This window comes from Molothrus aeneus, chromosome 8, assembly GCF_037042795.1.
Source record: "Molothrus aeneus isolate 106 chromosome 8, BPBGC_Maene_1.0, whole genome shotgun sequence".
In the NCBI taxonomy this organism is placed as follows: Eukaryota; Metazoa; Chordata; class Aves; order Passeriformes; family Icteridae; genus Molothrus; species Molothrus aeneus.
The window spans coordinates 4157809-4180029 of NC_089653.1; the positions used below are offsets into that span (position 1 = coordinate 4157809).

The 22221-nt window shown below is 45.6% G+C and overlaps 1 protein-coding gene across 2 annotated transcripts in view; it reads left to right on the plus strand.

Moving 5' to 3' along the window:
• The window catches only part of PRKG1 (protein kinase cGMP-dependent 1), a 381904-nt gene that overhangs the window by 58325 nt on the left and 301358 nt on the right, over positions 1-22221 (plus strand). For both annotated transcript variants that reach the window (XM_066554198.1, XM_066554197.1), the window contains exon 2: positions 2777-2943. In XM_066554198.1, the coding sequence (XP_066410295.1) occupies positions 2777-2943 (167 nt within the window). The remainder of the gene's footprint in view (positions 1-2776; positions 2944-22221) is intronic.

The following is a 22221-nucleotide window of genomic DNA, read 5'->3' on the forward strand; positions in this document are numbered from 1 at the left end:
AAGATAATAATAATAATAATAAAATAACGTGGAAGTTGCTGAAAGCCTGGCATGTGTGAGTGTGTGGGACTGGCAAGTCACAGTGCATGAATAATTTTTCTGAATTATTAAGAGTGATGAAGATTCTCTCACAGAGAACAATAGAGGAGCTCTGCTTGTAGCTCTGACGTTGTATTTTTAGGACCAACTCATTTTCAAGTGTGTCAAACTCTGCTTTTTTTTTTTGTTACTCTGTTCTAAAAGATGGATGGAATATTTCCTGCTGGAAGGGTTTGGAGCTCCCAAACACTGCAGGGTGGTTTGGTCTGTGGTGGGAAGGGCGGAAGGAGATGATTTTTAAGGTTTTTTCCAACCCAAAGCATTCTGGGGTTTTATGGAATACTCTCATAAATAAGCAGCTGCCTTGCAAGGTGGTTTTGCTCCTCCAGCCAGCCCTGTTTAAGGGCAGCTGGAGCTGCTTTTCTCACAGGCTTTGTAGTCCAAGTCTCATCTTAACCAATTATCCCTACTAATAAAGCCTATTTTGCTCACATTCAAGCATGACTGAGTTATTATTCAGCCCTTTCCTTGTGGGTATTTAATTTTAGGATGCTCAGATGTGGCAGAGATGAAGCTGTGTTTCATTGATGGCCCAGCCAACGTGTTTTCCTTTATGATGATGTATTTTGTGGGGTGGTTAAAAGGGTTTGGATGACCTGGGGGGGGCTCTGAGCTTGCTGTGATGTTCCTGTGTTGAGGACAGAGACTGAATCAGGTGGTTCAGATGTTCTCCTACACATCTGAGGTAAATATTATGATTAATATAATATTGATAATATTATTAAGCTCTTGAATTTCCTAAATTTTGTCACATTGGGTCTGTTTTGCTGCTTCTCCCCCAGCTAGAATCATAAAGGTTGGAAAAAACCTTTAAGCTCATTGAGTCCAGCTGAGTTTTTCCTGTTCCTTTGCTGTTGTTTGGACCAAATTTCCCAAGTCCTCCTCAAATCCTTTCCCATGTTCAATTCCAACAAGGAGAGCTTTGTTTTGTGCTGAAGGTTTCTACGTCCAGAGGGAAGTTTGACTTGGGCCAGGAATTCCCCACTGTCTTTTTGGGTCTTGTGACTTTTGCAGCAACTCCACTTAAAATCCTAACTCTATCAAGGAGAAATGAAACAAACTTGGAGCCTTGGAATGAAATAAAAGCCTGGGATGGGAATGCAGGTTGACATGATGAACACAAAAACTTTCATTAGGCTTTCTCTGGTGGCCAGTTGGGCACCACCAATAAGGAGCTGGTGGTGAGGAGGATTTGGGGTGGCTGACAGAAGAGCAGTCAGGAGCAGGGAGAGCATCCTCTGGCAAATGGAGGAAATGGGGCTGTGCAGTGCCTGCTCAGCCTTACAAATCCCCAGCTTTGCTGAAAGGAAGGCATGGCCCAGGGGCAGCTTTACCTGGGGCTCCTTATTTGCACACAGGGATGGCTGTGAGGGCCGATTCCAACTCTCAGGAGTGGTTTTGTGGTGCCCTGAGCCCACCTTGTCCTTGGCAGCCTGGTCCTGTGCCCTCCTGCCCTTCAGCAGGGTCACTTCTGGTGGCCTCTGGTGTCCAGTGTTGAAATAACCTCCAAACTATCAAAGGAATAAAAAGAATCTTGAACACCGCCGAGCTGGCAGTGTGGTGGGTGGGACCCTGAGCAAGGCTGGGCTGGTTTGGTGTCAGAGTGAGCTCTTTTTGGATTTACAAGTGGGGTAACTGAGAGGTGTTTTAAAAAAAAAACTTTTATTCTGTTTCCAGTCTTAGGAGAAGGGTGAGCCAATACAAATGTTATAATTCACGTCATTACAATCAAAGCCAACCATTTTTCAATTATAATACACTATAAGTGTGTATAATCATAATACACTATAATACATTTTTCACAGTTCTGTTTCTCCAAAGTATCCAGTCTTTTTTGCAAGGCCATCCTTTGGAACTTGTTCCTAGTTCCATTTCTCTCTCCACAATGTCTGTCCTGTTCCAGGGCATTTCTAAGTCAGCATTTCTTATCTCAAGGTTTACACACAGGTGCACACACTGTATGAGTGAGTCTTCAATCAGGCTTTGAGAATTCTCTACAAATCCATTTCCCACAGTTTGGGTCTCCCCAGGTCCCACTTTGGCTCTTTTTTAAGAAGATAGGACCCATTAAAATGTTTTTCTTTGAAAACTTGGCTTCACATTCACCTTTCCAACAGTTAAATCCCTCCTGGCTGCTCGGGCTCTGCAGGGAACAGTTCAGCCCCCAGGGTGAGGAGTGAGGGGCTGAGGAGCTGCTGTCCAGCCTGGAGGTGTTTTAGGAGCTTTAGTTTTGGTCTAGGTCAGGATTTAACATTCTCAGTTGTCCACCTGCACAAGTGGATTTAGGGATTTTGTGCCAAATGCCTCCTGTAGTGATTATACTATAAATACTCAGAGAATCTGAGCAGTGTCACCCTTTGGTGTGCTCCAGTTTGTATAATTAATAGAAAATATAATAAACCAAGTAATAAATCTGTTAGCTTCTTGTTTGTGCTTCCTTTCAGTTTTGTGTATGGAAGATATTCCAAGGGCTGTGTTACTGTAGATGTGAAAATTGTAGCTAAAAGAGGATTTTGCAACTCCACAAAATCTATTTTTATTGCAATGCTGGACATGTCTAAAGCTTACTTACAACAAATAATAACAAGTTCACATCTCTGTAATTATTTTTCTTTGAGTTCTCTGCACATTTTTAGGGAAAACACTGATTTTTTAAATAAATTTATTTATTCCCCAGGTCCAAGGAGCTAATAAAGGAAGCAATCCTTGACAATGACTTCATGAAGAACCTGGAATTGTCCCAGATCCAGGAGATTGTGGATTGTATGTACCCTGTGGAGTATGGCAAGGACAGCTGCATCATCAAGGAGGGAGATGTGGGTTCCCTGGTCTACGTCATGGAAGGTAGGGTTGGGAAAAATCTTATTTATTCCTTTTTTTTTTTTAACACTTGGACACAAAATCTTTCGTGGGAAAAATGGTTTCAGAGAAAGAGGTTGTCTAAATATGGTTGCTAAAAAATTATGTGGACTGCTTTACTGCTTTTGGCTGGAAAATTCTGCCTGGATTTGTGTGCCTGCCTGGCTAAAGAAAGGAGGTGAAAGATGTTAACCCTGCACTGGAATAAACCTCCCCTAAGCAGAGCTGCTGTGCTTGGAGGTGATGGTTTGCTGGATAAATGAGGATTTTAACAGAAGGAATGGAGATGGGAAGGGGTTGTAGAGTAGGGAGAAGGTGCTCAAAGCCTCCTCCCAGGAGGAAATTTGGGCATTCATTTTTTTTTTAGCCATTTTTTGCATGGATAAATGAGGAATTCATTTTTTTAGCCATTTTTTTTTGGATGGATAAATGAAGATTTTAATAGAAGGAATGGAGATGGGCAGGGGCTGTGGAGCAGGGAGAAGGTGCTCAAAGCCTCCTCCCAGGAGGAAATTTGGGCATTCATTTTTTTTTAGCCATTTTTTGCATGGATAAATGAGGAATTCATTTATTTAGCCATTTTTTTTGCATGGATAAATGAGGATTTTAACAGAAGGAATGGAGATGGGAAGTGGCTGTGGAACAGAGACAAGGTGCTCACAGCTTCCTCCCAGGTGGAAATATGGGCATTCATTTTCTTAGCCATTTTTTGCATGGATAAATGAGGATTTTAACAGAAGGAATGGAGATGGGAAGGGGTTGTGGAGCAGGGAAAAGGTGCTCAAAGCCTCCTCCCAGGTGGAAATTTGGGCATTCATTTCTTTTAGCCATTTTTTGCATGGATAAATGAGGATTTTAACAGAAGGAATGGAGATGGGAAGTGGCTGTGGAGCAGGGAGAAGGTGGAAATGTTGGTACAGCACACAGGGCTCTCCACAGTAGCTGTGCTTGGGAGGATGGAAAATGGTGTTGGTGCATCCTGGGCATCTGCTTGGTCCCAGGATGTGCTGGGGTTTCTCATTCAGCTTTGTAAAAATCTTCTAGCAGATGTTGCCAATGCTTTGCCTTTCCAAAATCCCAGCTCCTTGTGCTTGGTGTTGTCTGATTTCCAGGTTGGCTCGCTCTCCACGTGTCAAACTGAGCATATTTTGTGTATATTTGTGCTTTTTACTGTTAAGGAAGTGCATGTCAGAGCTGTCAGAGTTACTGAGCTGGATCAAACCTTGTGTGCATCCAGAGTGGCTGATCCTGAATTCTCAGGGAAATATCCCTGTTTTCCTTCCTGCTGTGATTTGGTACCACAATAGATAAGAGCTTATCAAATTCTTCTTGCTCCTCACCAGAACTATCTGGTGGACTCAAACATTTTGGCCAGATAACACCTTTTCACTTGCTCATCTATATTTTAATATCTTCAATTGTTCTTTTAAACAAAAATCTTTCCAAGGCAGTAAGCCATCCTTTAAACAAGATTTCCTGCCAAATTCCTCATGCTGTATAGTTGCAAATACTCCTCACTGCTTTCCCAAAACAACTTGAAACTTCTGTCCTTTTAAGGTTAAGTCCTTTCTCAAGGCACAGGTTTAATTCCTCTGCTTTTTCATAGTTTTGAATTTTGCACATTGAAATGGTTTTCCTGTGAATTATGTGTTTCCATCCCCAGGTTTAAGGTTTGCATGGAAAGATTTAAGGTTTGCATGGAAAGATTTAAGGTTTTCAGTCCTCTGAATACAGAGACTACTTTGAGGTGCACAATCTGTTTTGTTGATGATGAAAAAGCGCTTTAAAATCATCCTTGAATGGTATTTTCTTCCTAGTGGAAATGTGGAGGATTTGCCCTGTGCAGTTTTGTGCTCACTTCCCAAATTCCTCCCACACCAGAGGGTTGCTCATGGGATTTTTGCTGCCTGGCTGCTTTTGGGATGTTGTGTTCAATGCTGTCCCTTGGAAAAAAAAAAAAAAAAAAAACAAACCTAAGAACAGGACATGTTGGAATCTGGGTGTATTTATCTCCTGCTCAGCCTCTTCCCACTCCCTGGAGAGGATTTTGGGGGGATTTAGGGGCAGAACTGTTTCCAGCATGGTTTGGGGTATTGAGCACTTCTTGGTACTCAGATCACCCTTTACTGCTGGTAGATTTTATCATATTTATGGCCATTATTTAGCCTTGTGGTGATGAGTGTGCAACAGATGTGTGTCAAAACAAAACAAAACATTTGTATTTTTTGGCACTTGAGGTTTTCCATGTTCTCCTGGCAGCCCTGTGTGTGTGAGGGCACGACTTGGCTCTTCCCTTGGCTTTGTAACTTAATTTAAGAGTATTTAGATAGCTCCCTAAATATGCATAATGCCTAGCAAACCCAATTATGGAGAGTTTATAGTCTGTGTTTGGACATAATGCAATGAGTGATGATGAAGTCATGGAAATGGGAGAGGACATTATCAAATAGGTTATGAGAGCTCATTTTGGTTCATCATTCTGTGTCCTCTCAATTATTAACACAATCAACCCAAATAAAAACTCTGTTCTTTGCAAAATTCTACTGGAGAGACCCATCTCTGAGTGTTACTGAGGGGTGTTTTCTGAAAAATCAGATAAATTCTGCCCTCCTTCCCTTAATTCCTTTTCCCTTCCTTACTTGGGCTCTTGCTGTTCTTTGAGCTGGTAGTGACAAAAACCAGAGCTTTGAGGCAGGAGCTGAAGCTGAAATTTCTCAGCAAGCAGAATCCTGAATTTAGAGCTTCTTTGCTTTTAATAGGTCTAATAAGCTTTTTAAAAATTTATTTTTTAAATTTGTTTTTGTATTCTGGAGTGACTTTAGCCACAGTCTGTGTCTTGCTGGCCAAATTCCCACCTTTAGGAGTAGGAGGGCTCCTGGTTCAGGCTTTCAGGTGCTGGCCCCACCACATCCTATTCTTTAAAACATTTTATTTCTCTGGCTTCACCCTGCCTGTGCTGTTCCTTCAGCCCTCTGAGAACACCCCTTGATTCCCTTTTGTTCAAAAAGTAGCAAGAAGCCCCCTCAACTTTTCCTTATTAACTGAAATGGGTCAAGAGATGCCCTAAACCTTGAGCAACACCAAAAAATTTCCCTTACAGCTGTGCTTTGAAGATGGGAGTGAATTTATTTGTGATGTGACAAGTCCCCATCAGTGGCAGCATTAAATATCCCTGCTGTGCCCACCTCCAGCAGGAATATTCCCCCAGGCTGTGAGACTGGGAATGAGAAAAGGGGCATCAGTGATGCTCTGCCTTTAACTACTCCACACTGGAACTCTCAGCTCTGCAGGGAAAACAATTGTGAGAGAAAAATAATTTTATTTATTGGATATATTCCCTTTCCTGGGAGAAAGTTTGCTGCTCTGAGAGGGGCTCAAATGGAGAATTCTCAGAGCCAAAAAAAGTTCTTGTAAATTGACCATAAAGGAATCTGCTACCTCCATTTTTTTTTTCTTTAAGGGAAAAAAACCCCTAAACATTTCCCTGGATGTGTTTATAAAAAGACTGGATGTGGCACTGGGTGCCATGGTTTAACTGAGGTGCTAGTGCTGGGTTGGACTCCGTGATCTTCAAGTTCTCTTGCAACCCAGTGATTGTGTGAATTCTGTGAATTTTCCAAGTGATACTTTTGCAGCTTTGCATTTGCTGACTTTGCAACATTCCTAACATTTTGCTGAAAGCCCTTAAAAACCTGGCAGGCTGAGGAGGTGTTTTCAGAGAGCTCCACCTCAGATCTGGGCTGTGCTGACAGGCTGGGGCTGTGCGTGGGTGCTGCCTCACACTGATGAGGATAAATGGGAAATCTCACCTCCGACCCTAAATGTTTCCTCTGGCTGAGCCACCCAGCTGCAGGCTGTCAGGTTGGATTAGGGCAGGAAGATCCTGTGCAGAAATCAGGTGGCAAGGTCCAGGTTTGAGGCTCTCCTGTGAATAAACAGCTATTTTTAGAATAGAATAGATTTTTTTAGAAATTTTAGTCATAGGTGTAAAGAGTCCCCTCCCTTTAGGGTTGGTGCCATTCCCATGAAACACATAAGAAATAATTCAGTGACACAGGGGGAAAGGGGAATTCCTTGGATTAACTCTTTTGTGGCTCATGGTTTTGTAGGCTGTCAGGTTGGATTAGGGCAGGAAGATCCTGTGCAGAAATCAGGTGGCAAGGTCCACCTGATTTCTGCACCACCCAGGTTTGAGGCTCTCCTGTGAATAAGCAGCTATTTTTATAAAAAAAATAGAATAGAATAGATTTTTTTTAGGTTTTTTAGAAATTTTAGTCATAGGTGTGAAGAGTCCTCCCTTTAGGGTTGGTGCCAGTCCCATGAAGCATGGATAATTCAGTGACACAGGGGAAAGGGGAATTCCTTGGATGAACTCTTTTGTGGCTCATGGTCTGTGGGTGCTGCACCTGAATTCTGAGGCTGCAGCTCTGCACACACCTGGAGAACCTGAGGGAAGAAAAATCCTCTGTGTGCTCCTGCTCCTACAGTCATGGAGAGGGAAGAAGCAGCTTTTTGAGACCCAGCCCCTGTTTTAGTACTTTTTCCTCTCCTCTTAAATTTCCTTTTATTTGTGTCTTCAGTTGTAGAGATTTCCCTTTTATTTTTAAAGGTGACTTTGTCTCTTGCTTCCTTCTTGGTAGCTCCCCCAAAGGAAGGATCTGCCTGAGATTTCCCATGGGAATGTGGGTTTCTGGGAGTCTTGGGGAAGCAGTGTGTTCCTAGAAACTGTGGGATCTGCTGGGACACGGAGCTGGCTGTTGATAAGGGAACACAAACAAGGTCTGTGTGGCTGTTTGAAATACAGAGACAAATGGGAGTCCTTCCATGGGGTGAAATGCTCCTCTGGGAGGCTCTGGGGTTTTTCCTGTTGAATCCAAAGCAAAGCAGGAACATGGATGTTGTCTCTGTTCCCCCAGGCATCAGCTCAGTGCCTGCACAGCCTCAGCCCCAAGGATTCATGCTCAGTGTGTTGGCACTGACACTTCTCACTCCCCACCTCTCCCTTTTCCCACCTGGGCAGTTCCCTGCTTTCCCCCCAGGGTCACTGCAGGCTCTGGGGAGTCATCCCTTTGTCACACCTTTGTGTCACCTCCCTGTGACCCTTCTTTCCTCCTTTTTTATGGATCTCATTGAACAGGACTAATTCCCTTGCAGGGTCTCGTGAGTCAGATCCTCCTCCTCTCAGGGAAAGGGCTTGGTGGAACTGATACTTAAAAATGAGCAAATTGTGGAGAACAGGGACTTGTTTTGGATTTAAAGAGCATAAATGATCTGAAGGATGGAGCAGCTCTGCTGGGAGAGCTGGAATTGTTCAGCCTGGAGAAGGAAGGCTCCAGGGAGAGCTCAGAGCCCCTTCCAGGGCCTAAATGGCTCTCCTTGCCAGGGCCAGGAGAGCTGGAGAGGGACTGGGGACAAGGGATGGAAGGACAGGACACAGGGAATGGCTCCCAGTGCCAGAGGGCAGGGCTGGATGGGATATTGGGAATTAGGAATTGTTCCCTGGCAAGGTGGGCAGGCCCTGGCACAGGTTTGGCTGAACTCTGTGTGTGGTGTTCTGGGTCACTGTCATGCTCGGGGATCACACCTGGAGAGATGGAGCTGAGCCCCTGCTGGTGGGATTTTTCACAGTATGGTTTGTCCTGTGTGCCCAAATACCTTACTAGGCTTCCTCTGGGAAATCCCTTCCTTTCTAGTCTAGGAGCAGGCAGATTTGAGTGCTTTTCCCAAGTATATTCCTGATAACATTGCTAATTCCCACCTCCCCACATCTCCCAGGGGCTCTGTGGAAGGTGGTAACAGCATCCATTGCAGTCAGGGCTCTTCCAACACAATCGAGGCTGTTCTGCTTTCAGGACTTGTTCTGCCTCTCAGAGCAGCTGTTTTGGGCCCTACCTGAGCCTCTGAACCTCCTCTGGGAGGGTCTGGATCTGCTGTCCCAAGCAAATGTCCAAGACAGGTGCTGGCTTTGGAGACTGGGGAGGGTTCACTCAGTGTCCAGAGGAACTCGGTGTCTGGGTTTAAAAAGACAGGTGTCTGCTAAGGAAGGCAGGAGCCTGCCTTGAAATGGAAAATGTAAACTCCCTCCCTCCAAATTATTATAATTTTGAAATTAAGGGGCTCTCAGGCAAAGATATGGGAATAGAAATAACAGTTCTTTACTAGAAAAATTAAAATAAAATAGTACAAAAAAGAAAACAAACCAATGACAGAGTCATCATAGGCCCTGTCCCCTGTGTGTCAGGGGGTGGCACAGCCCCATCCCATGGGGGCTCAGCCCTCCTGCAGTGCCAGCTGTGGCTCTGCTGGAGCAGGGATCCTGCACAAGGGGGGAGTTTTCCTCTGCAGCTCCAGGGCTGCTGGAGATGGGCCTGGGCTCCCTCTGGCAATGCAGGGCAGCAGAAGCTGCTCCTCTGGGAATGCACTGGGCAAAGGCTGCTGGGGTGTCCCAAACCTCAGATTGGATCCAGGTAGGAATGCTTGGCTCCTCCCCTGGGCGGAGCATCTCCCCATGGGGTGGTGGGATTGGATCAGCCATGCAGGGACACTCACTGGCCATGGACAGGAGATAATTAATAATTAATGGCCCAGGAACAGAAGATAATTAATAATTATTAGCTGATTAACAGCAGAGATCTTATGGAGGTAGGATTGGTTGTGGAAGAGATAAAGAAAACTGCCCAGTGAACAGAAGAGAACTGCCCCACCTCTGACAGATGGAAATAGAATCCACACTCCCCTTTCCAACCTCAGACACTCAGTGTGGCAAGGAATCAATTAGAAATGATGGCAACATGGAAATTTCTGCACAGCCTGCCAATCAGTCATTGCTCTCCAAGGAACCTGCCTTTCCCAGGACTTCCCAAGAGGTTTGGGAAAATGTCCTGTGGCAGCAGCTTCTTCTTTGCTCTCCTTCTCTTCTTTGCTTTGTTTCATGCTTTCATCTGCTTTTGTACTGTTCATTTTTGTTTCCTTCATCCTGGTATTGCAGGGTTGGGCAGGATTTTTTCCTCTGCAGGCTTCATGGCTTTCCTGCCTCTTGGAGAAATTGGGTTGTCCTGCCATACCCAGGGCAATGGAATGCAAATCTTCCACTGTTATCAGCTCATTATTTTAATTTTACGGTGTCTTCATAATTAACTCTTCCAAGAGTATTATTTACCCATATTAGTGATGGGGAATTAAACATTTCTTGTACTTATTTCATGAAATGTTCATGAGATGAAATGGGATATGAAAGGATGATTTGGCTTGTAACAGATGTGGTTTGATCTTCTGGATAGAGCAGTTATTTTTAAAGCTGCACAACTAAACCTTAGCATTTAAAATGCAATCAGAAATAATGGTGAAGTCATCCCTTCTCAGCAAGGAAAACCTAATCTTTGGTTAACTAAGGCAATATTTGATAGGGTGGAAAAGAAAATGGGATCCAAGCTGGGACTGATGACTTCAGACTTCCCAAATTTGTGAAGGTGTTGCCAGACCGGCAGAGGAGAGGAGGGACTGGAGGGTGTTTGATGATTTATACAGATACAAATCCCCCAAAGAGCAAAGTCTGGTGTCTCTGTCCTCAGCCCTGCTGCCAACACAAATTCCTGTTGGAATTGGATGAGAGGGGCCTGCTGGCAGGTTCTTCTGCAGGGCTGTAGAAGTTTGAGTGTGGAGCTGCCCTGAGAATTCCTTTCATTTCTCCAGTGAATGCCTGGCTTTCTTTGGGGTCTGCTCCTATCCACAGTGATTTACTCCTCTTGCCATTCCTCTGATCGTTACCTGAGCCTCTCTGAGTCTTTCTGCAGTGTGGTACTGACACAAAACTGGGGCAGCCTTGGCAAAAGCTGAAAGAATTCATTGCTGGGGAGGAGAACTCGGAGTTTATCAAACAGATAAATCATTCTGTAAATGCTTTCCTACAACCTGCTTCATCCCCAGGCAGCCAGATATCCATCTATCCCTCTCCAGGGAAAACAAGGGATAGGTGTAACCTCTTCCAAAGCAGTTCCCACTGGATAATAAATGTAATTATAATGGATTTTTCCCTCACATAAGCTCATAGCTGATGTGCCATTTATTTTTGTACTGCTCAGCAGTTGTTTGAAGGCTGCTTTGTGGTGAAGGGGGTTTTATTTACTAAAGAAATTGGGGAGATAAAGTCTCATTCATTTTATTAATAATAGCAGCTGGAAAGGGAGGCACAAATGTCTTTCTTGTCCCCCCTGCTGTTCCATGACTCCCTTTTGTTGTGGCTCCCACATGTGAAATGTGAAATAAAAGGACTTTTCAGCCCAGCAGTGAACATGGGGGAGCCTGGAGTCTGACCTTTGGCTGTGCCCCTTCAACCCCAGGGCTCTGTAACTCAGGCTGTTTGTACAGATAGAAAAATTCCAGTGTTAGAATCCAAACTATCATTAAAGGACCAGTAAAAGGAAGGCTCATGTTGGGTGGGCTCCACTGGCTTTAGATTCCTTGTTTGCTTGGAAAACTCATCCACAAAAATAATCAGACCATGGGAGCTCATGGCCCTTTGTTCCTGCTCTTGGTTGTGGGGAGAGAGCTCAAAATCACCAATTTTGGGAAGGGGAAGGAGAGAGAGGCTGGGTCAGAACTGTGCAAACACAGAATAGCCTGAGCTGGAAGGGATCCCATCAGGATCAGCTCCTGCTTCTTCTGGGATCCTGCAGGGTTTCCTGGAGGAGCTCATCCCAAAGAGCTGCTGAGTAGTGAGTTCATCACTGCTATTCCAGGCAGGAATGGGTGAAAGGGGGGAAATCCTTCTTCCTGGTCCCAGAGAGCTTTTCCATGTTCCTTAAATCTCTCCTTAAAAGTTTAAGGAGAGATGTTCACCTTGGTTGAACATCTCTTCACCCCAGGGGAAGCTCATGAGAACATTTCCTGCATTTTTTCCTCCACTGAGGTTTCTTCTCCTTTTTTTTGGTGGGAAAAACCTCCCACGGATTTCTGTATTTTGGATTTTTGGCCAAGGCTTTGACAGAGACAGGTGTGAGAATAAATCCAAACAAAAGGATAAAACTGGGAGGGAAGGTGGGGGGAGATGTTTGCATTGCATTATTTGGCAAAGTTTTCTGATTTTTGCCTGTGCTCTGATGTGCAGGGGTCCTGATCTGCAACTTCTTTGCAGCCCTGGCAGATGGGTTTGGGGGAAAAATGAGAATTCTGCTCTCAGGAAACAAATCAAAATGTCAGATCAATGTTTGCACTGTATTTATCTAAAATAATGGAAATTACAGTGTATCCCAGCAGCTGCTGCTCCTCGCACATCCAGGCACAGATGATAATTAAATGCAATCAGGACACGTTGCATTTAAGATGGAAAAACTAATAAAAATAAGATGTTTGCAATCCTTGTGCTAAATATTTTCATAGCCTCTCGGTTCTGACTGCAAAAGCTATTTTGTGGAGCTACCAGAACATGAAATAACAGTGGGTGAGCTTTCTCCTATTCTAAATAGCAGCAGCAGGCAGGATTTGAGATGCTGCAGATCTGGAAAAGCAATAATCTTGGGCTGGTTCTGCAGCCCCATCCTTCCAGAGGAGCTCCACAAGGGACTCTTTATCACTGCTGAAACTCTGTAAACTCTTATCTTGGACTAGGAGGTAACTTGAAGTCATTTTCTGCCTGGATTGTGAGGCTTTTTTTTTTTTTTTGATTTTTCCTGGTAGTGATGTATAACTTCACAGGCTTCCTAAAGTTAATTGTATTTTTTGTTGCTTGTTCTCCTGCTCCCAGCTCTTTCTTCTCATTACATTTTTGGGGGGATGGAGAGGTCCAGGATCTTTTGTTTATGAAATCTGTATATGAATCTGTATATATTTCATGTATATGAAATCTGACTGAAATGAGGGTTTGGTTTTTTTTCCCCCAGAGTTTTCAGCCCAGAACACTGTGTTCTTTTGGCCTGTTCTCCTGTGACAGTTAATTCCCTCAGAAAAGGGAAGTCCAGTTGTAATGTGGATTAAAGATGTGCAGTGGGGAGTGAGGAACTGCCATGGCAAAGCCTTTAGGATCATGGGACAAGTCAGGGTGGAAGGGACATCTGATGCCACATCCCTGCTCCAGCAGGGTCATCCCAGGGCACATGGCACAGGATTGTGTCCACTGAAAATAGTGAATAACGTAGGAATTTACTGCAGGAGTCCCTGCAAAAAATGTTCCTAAGGATTATGGACCATTTGTGCTCCTAAACCTGTAACCCATGGCAGGGGGTGAAACAAGGTGAGCTTCAAAGTTCCTCCCACCCCAAAGTTTAGGATTTATTTGGCAGAAGTAAGATGGAGAACTGACATCACTGCTGAAATTTAAGTTTTCCAGTGATCCCTGGAGGTTTGTAGTAACCCATGGGGTAAAAATTCCACAGTGGCTGAGGAAAATCTCCAAGTGTCAGGTCCCAGGATTGACCAGTTGGCTCTAAAAAACTCTATGTGGCCTGAAATGAGAACCAGCTCCAGAGATCTCCATTTAGCACTGTGCTCCTGTGTTCAAATTTGGACTGAAAAAACCCATGGAAGATATTTTTTTTTTTTTTTTTTTTTTAAGCAAGGAATGTTTTTGTTCCTCGTTGGTACAAGATAAGAGAAGGAGATGTCCTTGGGAATGTTCATCTGGAGGGAACAAGTGGACCTGCTGCATGATGAATGAAAAGAAAGGAAGTGCATTTTCTGCTTTCCACCAGCAGCCTCTGCTTATTTTCATTTGTCAGCTCTCTCCAGGACATTGCTTTCCTTCTTGGAAAAACCAGGCCTTTTTCACAGACCCCACTTGGCTGAGCATATTTAACACTGCAGAACATATTTAACACTGCAGAACTTACTTTGGTCATCATTGCTGCTGGGAGGATCATTTATATCCTGCTCTTGTGCTCTGTGGACTGGAACAAAAAGCATTTGGGTTTCCTCAGGAGCTTTGGGTGGTAGATGGGAAGATCAAGGGGATGGGGAGCGCTGAGAAGTCCCAGCAGCTTCTTGTCCTGCTTTGCCTTTTAAATATTAATGTTAATCTCAGTTTTCTGTCTTACTCAGGCAAAATAAATCCTAGATGCCAGAATGGTTTGGGCTGGGAGGGACCTTAAGGAACATCTCATTCCCATGTGCAGGGACACCTTCCACTGTCCCAGGCTGCTCCAACCTGCCCTTGAACACTTCCAGGGAAGCCTCTGATTTAGCTGAGAAAAAAAAAAACAGGGCTGGAGTTCTTTATCCCTTTTCCTGCTCCCCAGATTTGCTTCCCAGTTCTGCAGCTGGATGATTTCCATGTGTTAGCATTCCAAGCCAGGTCCTTGGGTGACACAAACCAGCACAGCCCCATCTGTCACCGAGCTGCTGTCTCCATGCACTGTTTAATGTTGTTATTTAGCAGAGGAGGATGAGCAGTAAGTGAAACCTTTCCTTCGTGCCCTGGCCTCAAACAAGGCAGGCTGAAAAAGAGACTGAGAGCTGGGGCCAAAGCAGAACATAAAATCTCTCAGTAAATGAAAGCTGATGGGAGGCAATGGAGTGTGGAATGGGATATGGATTTTGGGACTTCCACAGAAGACTGTTCAGTGCAGATTGGGCCAAGGCAGCAAGGAGTGTGGGAAGGGAGCTCAAAGGGACACCTTCCACTGTCCCAGGCTGCTCCAGCCTGGCCTTGGGCACTGCCAGGGATCCAGGGGCAGCCCCAGCTGCTCTGGGCACCCTGTGCCAGGGCCTGCCCACCCTGCCAGGGAACAATTCCTCATTCCCAAGATCCCATCCAGCCCTGCCCTCTGGCACTGGGAAGCCATTCCCTGTGTCCTGTCACCCCATCCCTTGTACAGAGTCTCTCTCCATGTTTCCTGTGGCTCCTTCAGGCCCTGCAAGGCCACAGTTTGGTGACCCCAGAGCTTCTCCTCTCCAGGTGAGCAGCCCCAGCTGTGCCAGCCTTTCCTCCCAGCAGAGCTGCTCCATCCCTCTGCCCATCCTGGTGCCTGCCCTGGGCTCTCTGCAGCAGCTCCAGGTCCCTCCTGTGCTGGGCCCCATGGAAAGGATAAATCCCATTCCTTAGGGTTACTGATGTCTGAACAGGTTAAGGCTTAAAAACTCCCTCTGGGCTTTTGTTCCCCCTGAGTAGGTGATGAAAATGATCTGTTTCCTAATACAGTTTTAATTTTCTGAACCCTACGAGTCAGAATTGGCACTCAGGAGGCGTTTCCAGAGCTGTGCATTGTGCTGCAGCACACAGCAAAAAGAGGTGCTGGAGATTTATTTCCCTGTCTGGAGATGAGTTATAAGTACATTCACCACATTATGCAGATCAGCTGTCAGACTGTGGGATATGTGCATCAGGAATGGCTCTGATGCCAGAATAGAAATCAGGGAGTATTCACTCCAATATTACAAATTAGTGATTTTAAGAGCTCCATAAGGAGTGGAAAGAATAAGGGTTTTTAAAAGCTCAGAATAAACAAGTTAATGCAGTGACAGTGCTGTGGGAGTGGTGAGCATCAGTTTTAGGGTTTCTCAGAGTCCTGTCAGCCTGATTTGGGTTGTCCTGTGTTTATTCAGGATGTTATTCCCCATAATGGGGAGGTCCTGACACAGGTTGCCAGAGAAGTTGTGGGTTCCCAATCCCTGGAAGTTTCCAAGGCCAGTCTGGACAAGGCTTTAAAGCTCCTCCAGTTCCTCCCCCTGCCGTGGGCAGGGGCAGCTTCCACCAGAGCAGGTTCCTCTGTGTTGTGGAGAAGGGGAAGAGGGTATGAGAACATGCCAGGGTGAGGGGGTTTCCACCTCATTCCATCTGGGAATTAGGAGTCACCAGCAGACCCAAGCAGGCAACAAATCCTAAGAGCAAAAAATGCCTTTTTTTTTTTTTTTTTTTTTGTTTTGTTTTGTTTTGTTTTTTGTTTTTTGTTTTTTCCAGTGGTGAAAGACAGGATACACATTTGACATAAACAATTCCTTAGGAAATGTAGACAGTTTTACATTTCAAGTACGATTCCCTTCCTAAGGGAATGTGTAATTTTGTTAATTTGACTTAGCTATTTCCTTCCATGGCATTTGTTCTGTCAGCTTTGCTATGTGCAGGATATTTGGAATATATCCCTGGTGGCCTGTGAGACCTTGTGCTCACTCATCCCTGGATGTCCTTCCTGATCCCTGGAAAGATTTGAAGCATGGAAAAGGTACCCTTTAAAGAACCACAAGGATTCACTGAATCTTGGTGTGCATTAACAGCTACCATGTTTCTTTGGAAAGAAATTCTTTCCCAACATCCCTGCTCTGGTTCAGCCTAGTGATTACCACAAAAACCTGGCCAGAACAGGTTGGGAGCAGCTGCAAACGGAACTGCTCAACATCACAGATTCATATCAGGCTCTAATGAGGCAAAAATTAGCTCTCCCCATGGCAGATGATTGCTAATGTGCTGGAATATTGCTGCTGCTGCTGCAGCCTGCTTGGAATTCTGACCTCATCCTCTCACACTGGGCCTGGGAGCACACCCTGCTTCTCCCTGTGGGGCTCAAGTCCTTCAGGACATCAAAATCAGGCAGGAAAAAGAGAATGGGGTTTGTTAAATGAGTGAATTTTTCCAAAATCAGGCACTGCTGCCTCGTGTCACAGCTTCAGTGGTTTAATCTAATTCCCTGAGTGCTTCAATTGCACCTTCCCTGTTCCCAGTGGTGAGCTGGGCACAAAGGTTTGCTGGGATGCCTTGGTGCTGTCTGGAGGAATGGACAGCACAGCTTAGGGCACTTTCTTCTCTTTGGTAAATGGTCTCTCTGTGTCTTTGAAAGGATCTGCATTTTTCCCCTGCAGCCTTCCTGATCACAGTTTGCCACACTTCCTGTGTGGTTTGTCTTGGTCTCAAGATACGTCCCTGAAAACTGGTCTGTGTTGGGAGAAAACAGCACCTAAATTTTTTATCTGGTGAAGAAATTAAACTTTAATGGTTAGTTTGTTAATGAAGGTGACCAAAGCAAAGTGTCTCAGCTTTTTCCTTTCTGGTTCTGTGGTGGGAAGGGATGTTCAGGTAGAACATCTGGCTGGGAGAGCCTCAAGTCATCCAGCAGGGAAGCTGAGTGATTTTTTCCTGCAGCTCACATTGGATAAAAGTCCCAGTCATAGGGAGTCTGGAGAGTTGCTGATGGAGTATTGAGAAAACTTGCACCCCTCAGGCCTCACAGCCCCATGGCTGACGAATGGCAGCATAAAAAAACCAAAAGGAAACAACTGGGACACAAGAGCTCTTCCTGGTAAATGGGAATATAAACACTCCTGGACAGAAATGGTTCGCTGTGTTCTTTTTTAACAGAACTTTCCCCCTTCAGTGCATTATTTAGGATTTGAGATTAAAACTTTGTGCTTTCCAGAGCTAAGGGACACTTCTTGAAGCATAAGAAATGCTTGCAGCTTGTCTTTGCTGTGGGAAGTTCAGCTGGAGGGAGTCTGCCAGTTAAAAATATTAATTATTTATGGATTAAGTATTGAAATATTGATAATGAAGCCATTATCAAGGCTTTGAAAGTTCAAATGTGCCAGGCTGCTGTCCTGGAGCAAGCCTGGGTGGAAGCACCTCCAGCCCAACCATCACTGGGCACTTTCTTCTCTTTGGCTAAATGATCTCTCAGTGTCTTTGAAAAGATCTGTATTTTCCCCCTGCAGCCTTCCTGATCACAATTTGCCACCCAGTCCTTCCTGTGTGGGTTGTCCTGATCTCAAGATACATCCCAAATTTCTTCATCTCATCAGGGGTTGCTTTGTTAAGCACTTTCCCCATACAATAACCCAAGTACTGTGCATGGAGATGAAATCATTTTAGCTGACAAAATGAGGGTTTTTTTGTGGTCTTTACCAAAGTTAGACCTAATTCTTACAGGGAAAGAGCAGCCAGATTCTGTTGTTGACAAGCTTTAACAAAGGTCTAGCAGGAGGCTTTTTTTTTCCCCAATTCTTCCAATTTTCTTCCTTCTGTCATTGTTACAAGTCACCCCCTGAGCTGTTGTTGCTAAGCTGCCCTAAGAATTTGCATTCCCAGGCTGTCTGAAACTCTCCTGATTTCAAGAATAACCTCAGCAAGGAGCAATTCCATAACCTAAAATGTGGGCTGAAAACAGCCACTGGTGTGTTTGGCCTATTATTCGTGCTAGGGAACAGCTCCTTGGGCTGCTGTGCGATCCAGAGGAATCTGTTTTAGAGGATGTGTGGAATTCTTCCCTCAGCTCCCCTGTGCAGGTTAATAACCTCAAAAATGGTTTTGTTTCACAGCCAACACCGCCAAGGCTCCCAGGGAGGGGAGGGGAAGGGAATGCTGGCCTCAGGAAAAGGCAGTTTAGGTTTGTCTTTCAAAAGATATCGATTCCTGCACTGTGGGAACCTGGGGAATGGAGTAACAGCTTGTGGGATTTGCGTCTCAGTGAATGGGGAAAAACGATCAGCAAACAGATAAAGCCATTGAGGAAAAGCAGCACAGGCAGACAGAAAGGGATTTATTGACTGCTGGAATGGAATGGCAGAGTGGTCGTGCTAATAAAGTCATTTTACCTGCTTGGGGCAGAAATGAAGGCAGGGCTTGGAGGAGGAGAAATTCCCTGTTAGAGGAAGCATGGGGATGGAGCCTGTGCTCCCTGTGGACACCCAGCCCTGGGATGAGCTGTAAACCTGCCCAACCCATGGAGTAAACCCTGAGCAGGGTGAAAGAGGAGCACTCAGTGCTCTGAACAAGCCAGTATCACCTTGGCAAGCAGGCTGGGGCTGAGTCTCCAAGGCAGAGTCTGACAGGATTCAGCAGAGTGACAAAATCTGAAGGATTCTTTTTTTTTTTTTTGGGGGGGTCTCCCCAACACTCTCGGCCTGGAAAAGCACAGCACATTCCTAAAGAGCTGGGTTTCACCTCCAAAGGAACAAAACAAACCCCAATTGTCCTGGCTGGGAAGAGACATTTATTTTTAGAAGCCCTCAGGTTCCATGCAGACATTAATTATGAATTAATCTGCTCAGGTGATCAGTATTCAAAGCAGCTGTTCCCAGCTGGTTGCACACCAACAATTAGGCAGTGACTCCCTTTGTTGAATATTCCTAAATGAATCCATATTGGGCAATTCCATAATCATCAGTAATCCAGGGAAAAACCATCCTGTTTGTTTTGGTGTCCTTTACTGACCAAACTCTGCAGAAGGGACCAGTGGCTAAAGGTTTTGTTGTACTTCCAAGTCTGATTTTCTTGGAAAGAAATCCCATTTTCTGCTCTGCAGAAATTCCATTTTCTGCCATTATCTTGGCTTCCATTTCTGTGTGAGGGAGTGCGGGCCAGGTGCTGTTTGTGGGATATTTGGGTGCTGGAATACCCTTCTGGCAGTGTCATGCTTTTCTCCTTCATCCTTCCTTCCCAACCCATTCCCTCGTGGCTCTGCACCTGCTGGCTCTCACCTGGGGTGTAACTCCTGAGGAGATGCAGCTTCTGGTTCTCCACAGCACACAAGCAGATGCCAACATCTGCCTCCCTTTTTTGGATACACCAATATTTCACATGATTGCTGCTCCAAGCTCGGGGAGATCGCTCAGCACCTCATTTATTTCAGATTCAGTCTGCCATCCCCTCCTCAGATGAATTACATTTGCCCACAGGAGTCCCTTTTCCCTCAGCCTGAAAACATTTTCTGTCATTTTTGATCTGTTTCATAATTTCCAGTGGGTCACAAAACAACCCTTTCATTTACAGGGAGAAAATTCAGGTGCAGAAAGATATTTTCTCTTCTCCCAGCTATTTGGAGGTGATACAGGCTTTGAAAACATTGGCAAGCTTAAAAATGCCTCCATCTTTCATGTGTAGGAAAGAAAACCTACCTGTGACCTTTTAAGTGCCTTTGTTTACTTTTTGGAAGGTACTTCACAGAAAAAGCAAGATTTAAGAGGAATTTGCTACTTAATGGGTCGATAAAGTATCCAGTAAGGTGAGACTGCTGCTTTCCCAGCCCAAAATAAATCACAGCACACACCAGCCTTGCAACTGAAAAAGCTCTGGAGAGCACCTATGAAAAAATATGTCTTGGTGGGTGATTGTTTTGGGCCGTCTGGTGACGTCCCCAAGTCATGACTGTGTCCTTTCAAGCATGGCAGCCACGTCACTGCTGTGATTCATCCCAGAGCCTCCAATGTTTCTGGCTAACATGGGCATGGCTTGTTTTCCCGACATCAGGGTAATTTGTAGAGGTGTTTAATAGCTGATTCAGTTCTGATTTGGCAGCAATTGCAGCCTTTCAGACGTTCAGGATTGCTGGGTTTGTGTCCTTTCAACAAAAAATGCCCTGAACAAAACCAACCCCCCAAAACTTGTGGCAAGAGTGTTTATGAGCTGTTGTTTTTAAATGGATTTGTGTATATGATCTAGCAGAAAATCTGTGCTTTGCTTGTGTGTGATGGAGATAAAGCAGTCAGGCATTACTGGGCTGTTTATTATGTGGGTTTTGTTTTTCTGGAAGATGCTCATTTTCAGCTTCTCAGAAACCACAGGCTCCTCTCTTGCGTATTAACTGAAACTGAGTGGATTTTTGCTGCCAGCAGGGAGGCTGCTGAGCTGCCTGCAGGTCTGGGGGGGAGAGATGGCAAACATCTCATCCTTGTGGAGATCACTTTTTGGCTGGAGGTCCTTGAAGAGGGCAGATGAAGCTAAGATCGTGTTTGTACAGCAAAATCCTTATCTCCTTTCTTCTTTATTGCTCTTAAATACCCATGACTTTGGAAGCATCAGTTGGAGAAATACTTGGATACTGATGTGGACATGAGGCAAGAAGGTCAGCATTCCTGCCAAACAGCTTTCCAGCATCCCTCAAAAAGGGAGGAGCTGGAGTTTCCTTCTCAGCATCCCTCAAAAAGGGAGGAGCTGGCATTTGCTGCAGAACTTTGGATGTGTGTCGTGTCTGGAGGCCTTGATGGGATCTCCAGGCCATGCTGGGTGGCTCTGGGGAAGGGCTGGGACAGCACAGTTGCACATCCCAGACTTGGAGAACTCACTGCCCCTGGATCCCTGGCAGTGCCCAACACCAGGTTGGACAGGGCTTGGAGCAACCTGGGACAGTGGGAGGTGTCCCAGCCATGGCAGGGCTGGGGACAGGATGGACTTTGAAATCTCTTCCAACCCAAACCATTCTGGGATTTTCTCCTAATTCTATAACTCTGTACCAGGTTGGTAAAAAGTGACTGGAATTTGGAAGGAGGGGTGTCAGGAATGCATTTGGGGCAAACAGCCTGAGCACTGTCAGAAGTCACCAGAGTTGATGTGCCGAGTTCATCAGCAGTGCTGGGCAGCTGGCAAACCTTGGCTTTGCCAGGAATGAAATCCACACTTTTGTACAGGAGCAGAGAAGGCAGCTCTCTGATCTTGCTGATGGTGCCAACTTCTATTTTAACTTCCCTCCCATTCCTCTGAGTTATCCCAAGTGCTGAAGGAACGCCAAGGCGTTGTCACCCCAAGTCGTGCTGGGACACTTGTGCCAGGTGCCTTTGCTGCACCCAGGGACAAGTGTGGGTTGTGGATCGTCCTCACACTGCTGTGAATAACACCTCCTGTGTTAAATCATATTTCACACTGTACTTGTGAAACCTCAGAGTTTCCAAACTTTGAGGCCGAGGCATCCAAGGAGCAATTTCTCCTTCCTTCCTGCCGTTCCTGTTCCCAGTGGGTCTTTGGCACACTGGCTGACATCCCCTGAGCCAGCACCAGCCCTTAGCATGCAGGGCCAGCAGTCCTGGCTGGAAATTGGTGTGTTCTTCACTCCTCACAGCACTCAAGACAATGATCTCATCAAGCTCTGCAAGGATGGATGAGGCAGTGTGGAGAGATGGAGGCCAAAATAGCATCTTCATCCCGAAGGACACTCGGGAACGGACTGATAACCCTGGAGTGGGGAGAGCGGGGAGCTGAGCAGCTGGAGAGCTGCACTGCAGAGGCTTTGTGCTGATGGAAGCCTCACCCATTCACACTTGTTTGGAGAGAAATGAGAGCCTTGCTAACTGCCTGAAGTCCAGGTGTGGCTGGACAGTGCCCAGGCAGAAGGGACCTGGGGGTGCTGGTGACAGCTGGCTGGACATGAGCCAGCAGTGTGCCCAGGTGGCCAAGAAGGCCAAGGGCTCCTGGCCTGGGTCAGGAATGGTGTGGCCAGCAGGAGCAGGGAGCTCATTCTGCCCCTGTACCTGGCCCTGCTGAGGGCGCACCTGGAGTGCTGTGCCCAGCTCTGGCCCCTCAGGCTGGGAAGGACCTGGGGACGCTGGAGCCCATCCAGAGGAGGCAACGAGGCT